At 50.3% G+C, this 13,957-nt stretch overlaps 1 protein-coding gene across 2 annotated transcripts in view; it reads right to left on the bottom strand.

Moving 5' to 3' along the window:
• Positions 1 to 6,200: 6,200 nt before the first annotated feature.
• The window catches only part of PRODH2 (proline dehydrogenase 2), a 32,813-nt gene continuing 25,056 nt past the window's right edge, over positions 6,201 to 13,957 (bottom strand). For both annotated transcript variants that reach the window (XM_077447425.1, XM_077447424.1), the window contains exons 9-10: positions 12,766 to 12,854; positions 6,201 to 10,029 (exon numbers count right to left, since the gene is read on the bottom strand). In XM_077447425.1, coding sequence (XP_077303551.1) covers positions 9,860 to 10,029; positions 12,766 to 12,854 — 259 coding nt within the window. In that variant the 3' untranslated portion in view covers positions 6,201 to 9,859. The remainder of the gene's footprint in view (positions 10,030 to 12,765; positions 12,855 to 13,957) is intronic.

Raw genomic sequence — 13,957 nt, forward strand, 5'->3', positions numbered from 1 at the left:
ATGAGGCTTCTTTCAAGCGCTTTATAGGCGCTTTTTTTAACGCTAAAACGCCTGAAAAACGCCTGAAAAACGCCCCAGTGTGAAAGGGGTCTAAATGTTCTGTGAAGGGTGTACAGCAGTGTGCGGAGGGTTCATTCTGAATTTACACTATACATACTTCCCAACCATCCCAGTGTCTGCGGGATTGTCCCGGGATGTGAAAAAAATCCAGAGGTCCTGCTGACCCATCCCATGTCTATTATTATTATTCACGATTTATATTGACACCTCATCCCTTTAAACCCGAACACTAAGGATGAGCTCAGGCGTGTTTGCATGGTCCACGTGCGGAGCCCGCCAGGAAGTCGGCACAGCGCAGCGCTAATCACAGGCAGTGAGACATTGTCCCGAAGCGCGGCTGCAGAGATTGGACAATGTCTCACTGCCTGTGATTAGCGCAGAACTGCGCCGACTTCCTAGCGGGCTCCGTGCGTGGACCATGCAAACACGCCTGAGCTCATCCTTACCGAACACATATTAAATTACACAGGTTCTGGGGCAAATTTAATAAGGCACCAAGTGAGTTTAATTACCACCTTAAAGTGGTTGGAAACCCTTTTAAAAAAATCCCGAAAAAAAAATCCTGCAAGACAAACACATAATGAGCTAGTATGCATAGCATACTAGCTCATTATGAATAACTTACCTGAGAACGAAGCCCCCGAAGCCGTCCTCTGTCTTCCTCTTCGCTGCTGCCATGGATCCCAGAGCGACTTCCGGGTCTCGCGGCTCCGGCGCTGTGATTCGCCAGAGCCGCGATGACGTCACTCCCTCGCATGCGCACGGGAGCCGACACTTGCGGCATATCGCCACGATCTGTGGCCTGCCCCAGTGCGCCTGCGCGCCGCTGTCTACGGCTGTTTTCGGGTAAATATCTCCTAAACCGTGTAGGTTTAGGAGATATTTCTTGGACCCACAGGTAAGCCTTAATCTAGGCTTACCTGTAGGTCAAAGTTGGTTGTAAGTTGGTTGGTAAGTTAGTTGGTTTAATCAGCCACAGAACCCGTGTAATTCATATGTGTTCGGGTTTAAAGGGATGAGGTGGCAACCCTACCCATGTCCCCACCATTTTATTAGTTTCTGTAAAAAGCCAGACCTCTGTCCAGTGCTGCACCCATTCCCCTTCCACCGACGCCATGGCGTTTTTTTTTCTTGCCTCATGCGGACCCCAGGGTGTTTTTGCTCCCTGCTGACCCTGGGGCATTTTTGCCTCACCCTGATGCCTCAGCATTTTTTACTTCCATTGATGTTGGGTTGCTTTTGTCTTCCACTGATGCTGGAGTATTTTTTCTACCTGCTGACCCTGGGGCACTCTTGCCTTCTGCTGGAGCATTTAGCTTTCTGCTGACCCTGGGGAGTTTTTGCCTCTGGCTGACCCCAGGGTGTTTTTGCCTCCGTCAGACACCGTGATGTTTTTGCCTCCTGTGGACCCCAGGGTGTTTTTGCCCCTGGCTAACCCCAGGGTGTTTTTGCCTCTGGCAGACCCCATGATGTTTTTGCCTCGTGCTGACTCTTTGATGTTTTTGTCTCCCACTGATCCCAATGTGTTTTTGCCCCTGGCTGACCCCAAGGTGTTTTTGCCTCCCACTGACCCAGTGATGTTTTTAACTCCGGCCGACCCCAGGATTTTTTTGCCTCCTGCTGACCCAGTGATGTTTTTGCCTCTGACTGACCCCAGGGTGTTTTTGCCTCCCACTGACCCTATAATGTTTCTGTCTTCTGCTGATCTCATGATGTTTTTGCCTCCTGACAGACCCCAGAGTGTTTTTTGTCTCCGGCATGCCCCAGGGTGTTTTTGCCTGTGGAAGACTCCATTGTGTTTTTGCCTCCAGATGACCCCATTGTGTTTTTGCCTCCAGAAGGCCCCATTGTGTTTTTGCCTACAGAAGACCCCGGGGGGTTTTTGCCTGCGGAAGATCCCGGGGTGTTTTTGCCTACTGAAGATCCCAGGGTGTTTTTGCCTGCCGAAAACTCCGGGGTATTTTTGCCTCTGAAAGACCCGGGGTGTTTTTGCCCCTGGAAGACCCCGGGTGCTTTTACCTGCGGAAGACCCCCTGGGGTCTTTTTGCCTCTGGAAGACCCTGGGGTGTTTTTGCCTCCAGAAGACCCTGGGGTGTTTTTGCCTCTGGAAGATCCTGGGGTGTCTTTTCCTCTGGAAAGACTCCGGAGTGTTCTTGCCTCAAGAAGAGCGCTCCAAAAGACGTCTGAATGATGAAACGCGTAGGGCGTGGCCAGACAGCGTATACCTCTTACTCAGATGGCAATACGGCCGGGCGGGATTTTTAAATTCTGTTACCACAACAAAGCGTTTGATGAACGAATGTTTGTGAGTAATTTTAATTGTTTTACAAATAAAACTCCTTTTCATACGTACTACACTATGGATATGCCTCTTCCTTGTTGCATATAACGTGGCACGCTACACCAACGGAGGAACGGGCGACCCCCAGGACCACAGCAGAAAAAAGCCAGAGAGCAACACAGTGGCTTATACTGTGGAGGCTGATCCACCCCGGATGGGGAAATACCTCTGGTGAGAGCAATCACATTAGCAGTCACTGTGCACTGGGAGCAGCAATTGTAGACACACTTTTTTGAAGACACTCACGGAAGATTTTTCACTGTTCATCATATTACTATTTTTTCAATTTTTTCACTTTTATATATTTTATTCCTTTTCATTTTTTCACTGGTTATCAGTCACATCAGTCACAATAGTAAGATCTCTCACTAATTGATATATGACACTTCACCTGAAAATGAATTATAGGAATATCTGTTCCAAATGGTTTTGAATTTTAATACTCAAACTTCACGTGTGATTTTTTGCATAGTTGGCACTTGCACTTTATTACCAATCATAGTAATTGCATGTTCATTTATGGTTTGTTAGCACTTTATGACATTTATATAGGTGCATATGTTTTCTTTCCGTTTCTTTTTGTATATAAAAAACCATTAGAGACTATTGGTGGGCATAAATAGATTAAATTTAAATAAATAGTTTTTTATCACTTACCAGCACGCTGGAAAATGTATACAAATTATAATTTATACTTTTTACAAACCAAAGGCATAGCGCCAAGTCTATTTCCCTTTCTAACCTCAGCACTCTTTTACCTAGCAGTAAAAAGGGTCGCTGGTTCAAATCCCAACCACGACACTGCCTGCCTGGAGTTTGCATGTTCTCCCTGTGCCTGCGTGGGTTTCCTCCCACACTCCAAAGACATGCAGGTAGGTTAATTGGCTTCTGTCCAAAATTGGCCCTAGTATATGAATGGGGACTTTGGATTGTGGGCTCTTTTAGGGTAGGGACTGATGTGAGTGTACAATGTACAGGGATAGGGACAATTGTAGACACTCACTCAGGTTGAACTGGATGGACTGGTGTCTTTATTCAACCTTACTAACTATGTAACTATGTGTGCATAAGCAGTAGCGGAATTATCACGGTCGCACCAGTCGCATTTGCGACTGGGCCCTTGAGTTCCGCCACTGTGGGGGGGCCCGCTGCCGCCCGGGAGATAGTAATTTACACAGAGTCCCGGTAAGCTCCGCCCACCCTTTCCAGCTGCTCCGCCCATCCTCCCCTCCCATCCTCTGCTCCAGCACCACGGGGACAGTCCCCGTCCGCTTCGCCCATCCTCTCTGCCCGCACAGTCTCCGCCCATCTTCTCTTCTCCGGCCACACCTTCACTCAAGTCTCCGCCCATCTTCTCTTCTCCGGCCACACCTTCACTCACAGTCCCCGCCCATCTTCTCTTCTCCGGCCACACCTACACTCACAGTCTCCGCCCATCTTCTCTTCTCCGGCCACACCTTCACTCACAGGCTCTGCTCAGCCTCTCTGCTCGCCCAAGCAAGACCGAGCAAGGAGGAGGAATGAAGTGATCTGCAAGTGAGTGGCACCATCACTTAATAACAACACTGCCACTGATACCCCCTCCACACCACTACTGCCACCGATACCCCCTCCACACCACTACTGCCACCGATACCCCCTCCACACCACTACTGCCACCGATACCCCCTCCACACCACTACTGCCACCGATACCCCCTCCACACCACTACTGCCACCGATACCCCTCCACACCACTACTGCCACCGATACCCCCTCTACACCACTACTGCCACTGATACCCCCCGCACCACCACTGCTGCCACTGATACCCCCCGCACCACCACTGCTGCCACTGATACCCCCGGACCACCACTGCTGCCACTGATACCCCCCGGACCACCACTGCTGCCACTGATACCCCCCGCACCACCACTACTGCCACTGATACCCCCTCCACTGCTGCCACTGATACCCCCCGCACCACCACTGCTGCCACTGATACCCCCCGCACCACCACTGCTGCCACTGATACCCCCCGCACCACCACTGCTGCCACTGATACCCCCCGGACCACCACTGCTGCACTGATACCCCCACACCACCACTACTGCCACTGATACCCCCACACCACCACTGCTGCCACTGATACCCCCACACACCACCACCACTGCCACGATACCCCCCACACCACCACTGATACCCCCACACACCACCACAACTGCCACCGATACCCCCCACACCACCACAACTGCCACTGATACCCCCACACACCACCACAACTGCCAATGATACCCCCACACACCACCACAACTGCCACTGATTCCCCGTCCCCCCCACCACCACCACCAATACCCCCCAAACCACCACAACCACTGATCCACCCCATGATGACCACTACTGTCACTGATCCACCCCACCATGACCGCTGCTGCCACTGATCCCATCCTGCAACCACCATCCTTGCCACTGATACCATTCCCCTCCCCACCACTCATCCCATCCCACCCCCCCAACGACCACCCTCACCACAGATCCCATCCTCCCACCACCACTGCCACTCATCCCATTCCATCCCCCTCCACCCCCCCAACCATCACCCTTTCCACTGATCTCATTCCCACCTCCACATCTGCAATTCATCCCATTCAACCCCCCTATCACTGATCCCACCCCCCCAACCACAACCCTTTGCCACTGATCCCACCCCCCCTCACCACTGACACTCATCCCATTCCCCCACCACCACCGCTACTACTGATCCCATCCCCACCAAACCACCACCGCTGCCATTGATTCCATCCTCCCCACCTCTGCCACTCATCCCATCCCCCACCACGGATGCCACTGATCCTATCCCTCCTCAACCACCACTGCTGTCAATAATCCCACTACCACCACTGCCACTCATCCCAGGGGCGTAACTACAGGGGTCACAATTGCCCATGAACACCTGGATGGGGGCAGGGGGCATTTAGAGGAACAAATCCCCTCAATTTTTCTACTGTGGCCACTAAAAGTCTGCTTCTCCTCCTGTCTCTCTGATGGGCATTAAGTGACTGCAGGAGGAAAATGGAGGGGATTTGTTCCCCCTGCTATCCAGGTCCTGCTACCCCCGGGATCAGTGGGAAGAGCCCTGGCTGGAGGTCAGGGGGGCCCTCCATGGTTTCTTGCACCGGGGCCCTGGAGGTTCTAGTTACGCCACTGTGCATAAGTACATTACAATTAATAAGCTGTATTTTAGCTCAGTAATAAAAAGCTGTACTGAGCTTTTTCAAGCTGCATTGTGCAAGAGGCCTTGCATCGAAAATAAAATAAGAAATATGTTTTTATCTACCTAAATCATATTGCTGACTTCATATTGTACTTGTTGTCTAAATACTGAAATTTGCACATAAAACAGTCATTTGGTAACTTTTCGAAATGGCAGTAAAAACTTGACTGTGCCAGTAAATTTTGGATGTTGTGTCAGTAAATTTCAATCTGGTAGGTTGGCAACACTGGTAGAGGAGATCTTTGTTATGATTTTTTTCTCTCTTTGTCTGGTGCTCCATACAGTAACCACTTAACCTCCGGAAGGTTTTACCCCATTCATGACCAGACGATTTCTTGCTATTCAGCACTGCGCAACTTTACCTGTCGATTGCGCGGTCATGCAACACTATACAAATTAAATTTATAGAAATGTAAAATCTAAATACAGTTTAAGAAAATTATAGACATTTATAGAAAATTTTCACACAAATAGAACTTTCTTTTGGTGGGATTTGATCACCACTGCGTTTTTAATTGTTATTATATCAACAAAAAAAGACCAAAAATTTTGAAATATTTTTTTTACTTTCAGCTATAAAACATATCCAATAAAAAAAAAAAAAATCTAATTTCTTTATAAATTTAGGTCAAAATGTATTCTGCTTCATGTCTTTGGTAAAAAATCCCAATAATTGATTGGTTTGCGTGAAAGTTATAGCGTCTACAAACTATGGTATATATATATGGGAATTTTTTTTTTTTATATACTAGTAGTGGGGTCCCCCAGGGTTCTGTGCTGGGACCAATCCTATTTATTTTGTTCATAAACGACCTGGAGGATGAGGAGGGGGGAAACAGTTCAAGCTCTGTATTTGCAGACGATACTAAGCTAAGCAGGGCAATAACCTTGCAAGAAGATCTGAACAAATGAATGGGGTGGGCAACTACATGGCAAATGAGGTTCAATGTAGAAAAATTTAATTTGGGTGGCAAAAATTTGAATGCAATCTATACACTGGGGGGGAGAACCTCTGGTGGAATCTAGGATGGAAAAGGACCTGGGGGTCCTAGAAGATGATAGGCTTGGCAATGGCATGCAATGCCAACAGAATATTGTCATGCTCTCCAAGACTCTGGTCCGGCTGCACCTGGCGTATGCTGTCCAGTTCTGGGCAGAGGCGGCTTTAGGCTTTGTGAGGCCTAGTGCCGCGTACAAACGACTGGACTTTTCAACAGCAAAGGTCCGACGGAACAAATCCATCTGACAATTCAGTCGTGTGTGGGCTCCATCGGACCTTTGCTATCCAAAAATCTGAGGACTTTAGAAATAGAACACGTTTCATATTTTTCGGCTGGAACTCCGCCGGTCCCAGTTCCTATGGAGAAATCCGTCCGTGTGTATGCTGGTCCGACAGACAAAAGCCGACGCTAGGGCAGCTATTGGCTACTGGCTATGAACTTCCTTAATCTAGTCCAGTCGTACGTCATCACGTTCGAATCCGTCGGACTTTGGTGTGATTGTGTGTGGCCAAGTCCGTCGGAACTCTGACCAAAGTCCATTGGGAAGACTGTCGGACCTAGTCCGCCGGAAAGTCCGGTCATGTGTACGCGGCATTAGGCGAAACTTACACATGAGGCCCCACTCACACCTATAATGGGAAAAAAATTCAAGCAATAAAAATGACTGCAAAAAGATGCACGGATCTAGCACACAGTTCATCAGCACCACTTCCAGGGCACCCACCTCACCCATCAGACATATGCAGCCCAAAAAAAATCTGGGACCCAGCAAGGTGGCAACCCCTCTAATTTCCCGTGCCTTGGGAGAATGGGGAGGGGGTGTCACTGAGTCATTCCACATCCACAGAGGGAGGGAGAGAGAGAGGGGGGTGGGGGAGGGGGAGAGAGAGGGGGAGCAAGAGATTGTGAGGGGGAGGGAGAGTGGGTGAGAGAGAGAGGGGTATGAAGAGAGGGGGGAGAGGGGAGGAGGAAGGGAGGAGAGGGGGAAGGGAAGGGGGGAGAGGAGAGGGAGTGGTGAGAAGGGGTAAGAGAGGAGTGTGGTGAGAGAGAGAGAAAGAGACGGGGGTGACAGAGAGGATGGAGAGGGAGATGGGTTGTGTGAGAGAGAGACGGGGTGAGAGAATGAAGGGTGACAGAGGAAGGGGAGAAAGAGCAGGGAAGGATAGGGGAGTGAGGGGGAGGGAGAGAGGGGAAGGGGGGAGAGGGAGTGAGGGGGGAGAGAGAGGAATGGGGAAGAGGGAGTGAGGGGGGAGAGAGAGAGAGGAAGGGGGGAGAGAGAGGAAGGGGAAGAGGGAGTGAGGGGGGAGAGAGAGAGAGGAAGGGGGAGAGAGAGGAAGGGGGAGAGGGAGTGAGGGGAGAGAGAGGGGTGACAGGTGGTAAGAGAGAGAAGGGGGAGAGAGAGAGAGAGGAAGGGGGAGAGGGAGTGAGGGGGGAGAGAGAGAGAGGAAGGGGGGAGAGGGAGGAATGGGGAAGAGGGAGTGAGGGGGGAGAGAGAGAGGAAGGGGGGAGAAAAAGGAAGGGGGGAGAGGGAGTGAGGGGGGAGAGAGGAAGGGGGAGTGAGGGGGGAGGGAGAGAGAGGAAGGGGGAGAGAGAGGAAGAGAGGAAGGGGGAGAGGGAGTGAGGGGAGAGAGAGGGGTGACAGGTGGTAAGAGAGAGAAGGGGGAGAGAGAGAGAGAGAGAGAGAGAGAGAGAGAGGGGGAGGTGAGAAAGAGGGGGTTGAGGGAAAGGGGGGTGAGAGAGATCCCTAGCCCTATCCCTGTCTGCAGCCCCTCCTGTTCCCTATGTCCCAGTCTGTGAGAGCACCGGAGGGGGGGACAAAGAGCAGGGAGGAGCTGGAGAGTGCTGGGGGGGGGGGGCGAGAGCACTGGTTAAGGTGGAGAGAACAGGAGGGGTGGGGGCTGGAGAGCACTGGGGGGGTGGAGCTTGAGAGCAGGGGAGCGGAGCTTGAGAGCAGGGGGGGGCAGAAAGAATTGGAGTGGAGAGCAGGGGGGTACCGGAAAGCACTGGGGGGAGGCGCCAGGGAGCACAAGGAGGGGCCGGAGAGCACAGGGTGCTGGAGAAATGGGGGCAGAGCCAGGGAGTACAAGGAGGGTCTAAAGAGCAGGGGGGACACAGCCAGGGAGAGTTTTCGCGGGAGAGTTTAACAAAACTCGTGGCCACTCAATAAAATTAGAAGAAAAGAGGTTTAACCTTAAACTACGTAGAGGGTTCTTTACTGTAAGAGTGGGCAGGATGTGGAATTCCCTTCCACAGGCGGTGGTCTTAGCGGGGAGCATAGATAGACCACAACATACAGGGATATTCAATGTAATACTGACATATAATCACACACATAGCTTGTGTCTTTTTTCAACCTCACCAACTATGTAACTATGTAATGGCGGTGATCAGTGACTTATAGTGGTGTGGCAGAAAATCTGACACTAACTGACACTGAGTGGGAATTAAGTAACTGACACTGACATCTCCAGTGACACTAATACAGTGATCAGTGATAATACTATACACTGTCACTGTACTAATGACATTTGTTGGGAAGGGGTTAACATCTAGGGGCTATCAAGGGGTTAACTGTGTGCCTAACAGTGTGTAATGTGTGCTGCTTTTACTAATAGATGCGGCTGTGCAAAGCAGGGAGAAAACACAATCCCATTTCTGCTCTGTGTACAGAACTCTGTGTTGTTAATAAACACAGGGCTCTGCACTGTCATTCGCTAAGCCGCTCAGCAGGCCCAAACCATAAATCATTGGCCAGGACCTGCAAACCAACTTCTGCTGTAGTAAATGACAGCGGTCCTTGGCCAGAAATGCTGGACCACATACAAGTACACGATCCAGCGCAGCGGAGCCATCCTGCTGCAGTAAGAAGGTGGTAGGCGGCGGGTAAGTAACATAAAGCAAACCCCATGCTGTCCCCAAAAGCCCATTCTAGAAAAAGGTTTTCTGAAATAATCACATGACACATTGGGGCAGAGCTTGTAGAAAATGGTACCATCATATAAGGCAGGATAGATACGAAATACATTTCTGAGTGTAACACAGAAAAAGACAACATCAGTGAGCAGAACTTTAGACTCTGAACTCTGTGCTCGGGATGATGAGAATCCTTCCAGGGGAACCCTTTAGGATGGGTATTGTACCTACAAAGTCCCCTGTAATATCCCCCTCCTGTCTGGGGGGGTCTCAGGTCCCCTGTTGGATGGTTCTAGTTTCGGCCAAACAGACGTCTCCTCCACTCTTTATGTAAGAGGTCTCTCTCCTTTCGGATCCCTTGCAGGACACTCTGGTTCTCTTGGGCCCTCCGGATCAGATAGGGCAGCACTGAATCCACTGATCCATATGGAATAGACTTATACACCAAATAGCCTGCCTGACCTGGAGGAGGGATAGAAATAAGTAAAATATGGAGTGCAAAAAATGGAGAATAGAATAATATATAATATATCTATTAAATCAAATAAGGTACAGAGAGAGAAAAAAGCCCGGAGCCCAATGCTCTTTGGATCATACCTTTCAAAGATCCAGTTCACACAAACTTGTTGGTAGATGCTGACAGTTTCGTCTGGGAGTTCCCATTTCTGTACACCTTCTGTGCCCATTATGAGGGGTTCCCACCAACCCTATGCTGGGTACTGGGCCTGCACACCTGACGTGCCCATTGTGAGGATACCTACCATCCCTGTGCTGAGTTCCCGGGTCTGTACACCTGCTGTGCCCATTATGAGGGGTTCCCACCATCCCTGTGCTGAGTTCCCGGGTCTGTACACCCGCTGTGCCCATTATGAGGGGTTCCCACCATCCCTGTGCTGAGTTCCCGGGTCTGTACACCTGCTGTGCCCATTATGAGGGGTTCCCACCATCCCTGTGCTGAGTTCTCGGGTCTGTACACCTGCTGTGCCCATTATGAGGAGTTCCAACCATCCCTGGGCTGAGTTCCCAGCTCTGTACACCCGCTGTGCCCATTATGAGGGGTTCCCACCATCCCTGGGCTGAGTTCCCAGCTCTGTACACCCGCTGTGCTCATTATGAGGGGTTCCCACCATCCCTGGGCTGAGTGCCTGGGTCTGTACACCTGCTGTGCCCATTATGAGGGGTTCCCACCATCCCTGGGCTGAGTTCCCAGCTCTGTACACCCGCTGTGCTCATTATGAGGGGTTCCCACCATCCCTGGGCTGAGTGCCTGGGTCTGTACACCTGCTGTGCCCATTATGAGGGGTTCCCACCATCCCTGGGCTGAGTTCCCAGCTCTGTACACCCGCTGTGCTCATTATGAGGGGTTCCCACCATCCCTGGGCTGAGTGCCTGGGTCTGTACACCTGCTGTGCCCATTATGAGGGGTTCCCACCATCCCTGTGCTGAGTTCCCGGGTCTGTACACCTGCTGTGCCCATTATGAGGGGTTCCCACCATCCCTGTGCTGAGTTCTCAGGTCTGTACACCTGCTGTGCCCATTATGAGGAGTTCCAACCATCCCTGGGCTGAGTTCCCAGCTCTGTACACCCGCTGTGCCCATTATGAGGGGTTCCCACCATCCCTGTGCTGAGTTCCGGGGTCTGTACACCTGCTGTGCCCATTATGAGGGGTTCCCACCATCCCTGTGCTGAGTTCCCGGGTCTGTACACCTGCTGTGCCCATCATCAGGGATTTCCATCATCTCTGCTGTATTTTTATTTATTTCAAATGTAACAGGAGATGGAACATCCAAAATTCCCACGAGAATAGGAGCAGATCTGGGATCAAAGTCACGCGTTTTTGCCGCTGTAATCTGCCCCAAAGAAGCTCATGTTCTTTTTTGAGCTTAGAGAGTTTTTCTGGTGTTTTGCTTCAGGTGACAAAACGCTCAGCTGTGAACAGCTGCCATTGAAATGAATGGGATTTTGCTTGTTGAGCGTTTTTCAGGCATTTCCCTGGCGTTTTTACGGGCGTTTTATGAGCTGAAAACGCTCAGGTGTGAATGCAGTCTTACTGTTGGAGTAAGTCAATTGCTCAGCCCACTAGGTTTCACTTATAACTAAAACATAAAATCCGGGTGGACTGGCCCTTTTTTTTTTTATCCATTAGACCCCTTTCACACTGAGGCGCTATAGCGCTAAAAATATTGCATGTAGAGCGCCTCTTCTCTCACTCCAGTGTGAAAGCCTGAGTGCTCTCACACTGGGGTGCTGCGCTGGCGGGACGTCAAAAAAGTCATGCAGGCCCTTTGCCTGTCACCTTTAACCCTTTTTTGGCCACAAGCGGGGGTTAAAGGCACCCCGATAGTGGCCAAAAGGCACCGCTAAAACGCTGACGCCCCCCAACGCCCCCCAACGCCCCAGTGTGAAAGTGCCCTTATTGTTACATTGATCTAACTGAACTTTCAGGTTAATTTATCTACATTCCAGGTACACCAAAATAATTTTTAATTGCATTTTTTTTTTCACTCAAAAGCAGCCACAGCCTGAGTAGATAAGCCTGTCCCTCCACCCACATGCTCCAGAGAAGGACATTTTGCTCTCTTTGTGGAAGCCGTGGTCTCTCTGGTCTGACACACAATCTGACAATATCTCTCCCAGCAGTAAAGTTAATGCTGATTGGAAAGCTCTAAGGCCTTTTTCAGACGAATGATCCGTTCAGGTCCGCCTGTCAGTTTTTTAGGTGGACTTGAACGGATGCTCCATAGACCTCTATGGAGCGTCGGATGTCAGCGGTGACATGTCTGCTGACATCCGACCCGATCCCATCTGAAAAAGTGTGACAGAGGAAAAACCTACTTTTCCATCGGTCTGCGGATCGGGTGACGACGGACTCTGCGGTCCGTTGTCACCCGATCTCCCATAGGGGAGAGCGGCCCTGTGACAGGTCCATCCTTGCGCAGTGTGCAGAGGCGGACCTGTCATCTTCCTGCTTAGCGGGGATCGACGGGACGATCTCTGCTGAGCAAGTGGATGTCCACGGGGGCAAATCGCCACGGATCCGTCCCGTGTGAAAGAGGCCTAACATTGACACCTCAAGGGGTGTGTTGGACATCTGCAGACAGACCGCTGCTTCCACACAGAGAGTAAGGATCCTGTTAGATATTTGTAAGCCTCTCTTCATTGTATCTGGATATGGAGTGTCCTAAGAGGATACATACCCAGCGTGAGTGAAACGTGGTCACACATGCCCAGCAACTGTCCGAAACACACCGCGCCGCTGTGCTTATCAATGCCGAGTTCCATCATCCTGTAATCGGAAAAATTCACATCTTACTGATTTGTAACAGAACTGCCAAATACACAAATAGATCTTCCACTAAGGCTGCTTTCACACTGGGGCGGTATTCAGGCGTTACAGCGCTAAAAATAGCGCCTGTGTAGCGCCTGAAAAAGACCGGCCCCTTTCACTCCAGTGTGAAAGCCGGAGGGCTTTCACACTGGAGCGATGCGCTGGCAGGACGGTGAAAAAAGTCCTGCTAGCCGCATCTTTGGAGCAGTGAATGAGCGGTGTATTCACCGCTCCTAAACCGCTCCTACCCATTGAAATCAATGGGACAGCGCAGCAATACCGCCGGCAAAGCGCCGCTGCAGCGGCGCTTTGCGGGCAGGTTTAACCCTTTTTCGGCCGCTAGCGGGGGTTAAAACCACCCCGCTAGCGCCCGCAGACCGCCGCTAAAACGACGGTAAAGCGCCGCTAAAAATAGCGGCACTTTACCGCCGACGCCGCTCCTGCCCCAGTGTGAAAGCAGCCTAAATAACAGAGCTGCACGGTTCTGGCCAAAATGAGAATCACAATTTTTTGGCTTAGAATAAAAAGATCACGATTCTCTCGCCGTAAAATCTTTCACATTATACAAAAAAAAATTGGGCTAACTTTACTGGTTAGTTTTTTGTTTTTTTAATTCAATCAAGTGTAATTTTTTCCCCAAAAAAATGCATTTGAATGACTGCTGCGCAAATAAAGTGTGACATAAAATATTGCAACAACCACCATTTTATTCTCTAGGGTCTCTAAAAAAAAAAAAAAATATATATATATATATATATATATATATATATATATATATATATATATATGTTTGGAGGTTCTAAGTCATTTTCTAGAAAAAAATAATGATTTTAACCTGAAACCAACAAATGTCAGAAAAAGGTTTAGTGTTGAACCGCTTCCCGACCGCCTCACGCAGGTATACTGCAGCAGAAGGGCACATACAGGCAGATTAACATACCTGTACGTGGCCCTTTAAGAGGCAGCTTGCAGGAGCGGGCCGGCCGGGAGCTCAGTGAGTGTGATCGCGGGTCCTGCGGACTCTGGATACGCGCGATCGTCTCCCGGAGAGGAAGAACGGG

Source organism: Lithobates pipiens, unplaced genomic scaffold (assembly GCF_037356315.1).
Source record: "Lithobates pipiens isolate NorthernLeopardFrog02 unplaced genomic scaffold, aLitPip1_a1.2 Scaffold_22, whole genome shotgun sequence".
NCBI lineage: Eukaryota > Metazoa > Chordata > Amphibia > Anura > Ranidae > Lithobates > Lithobates pipiens.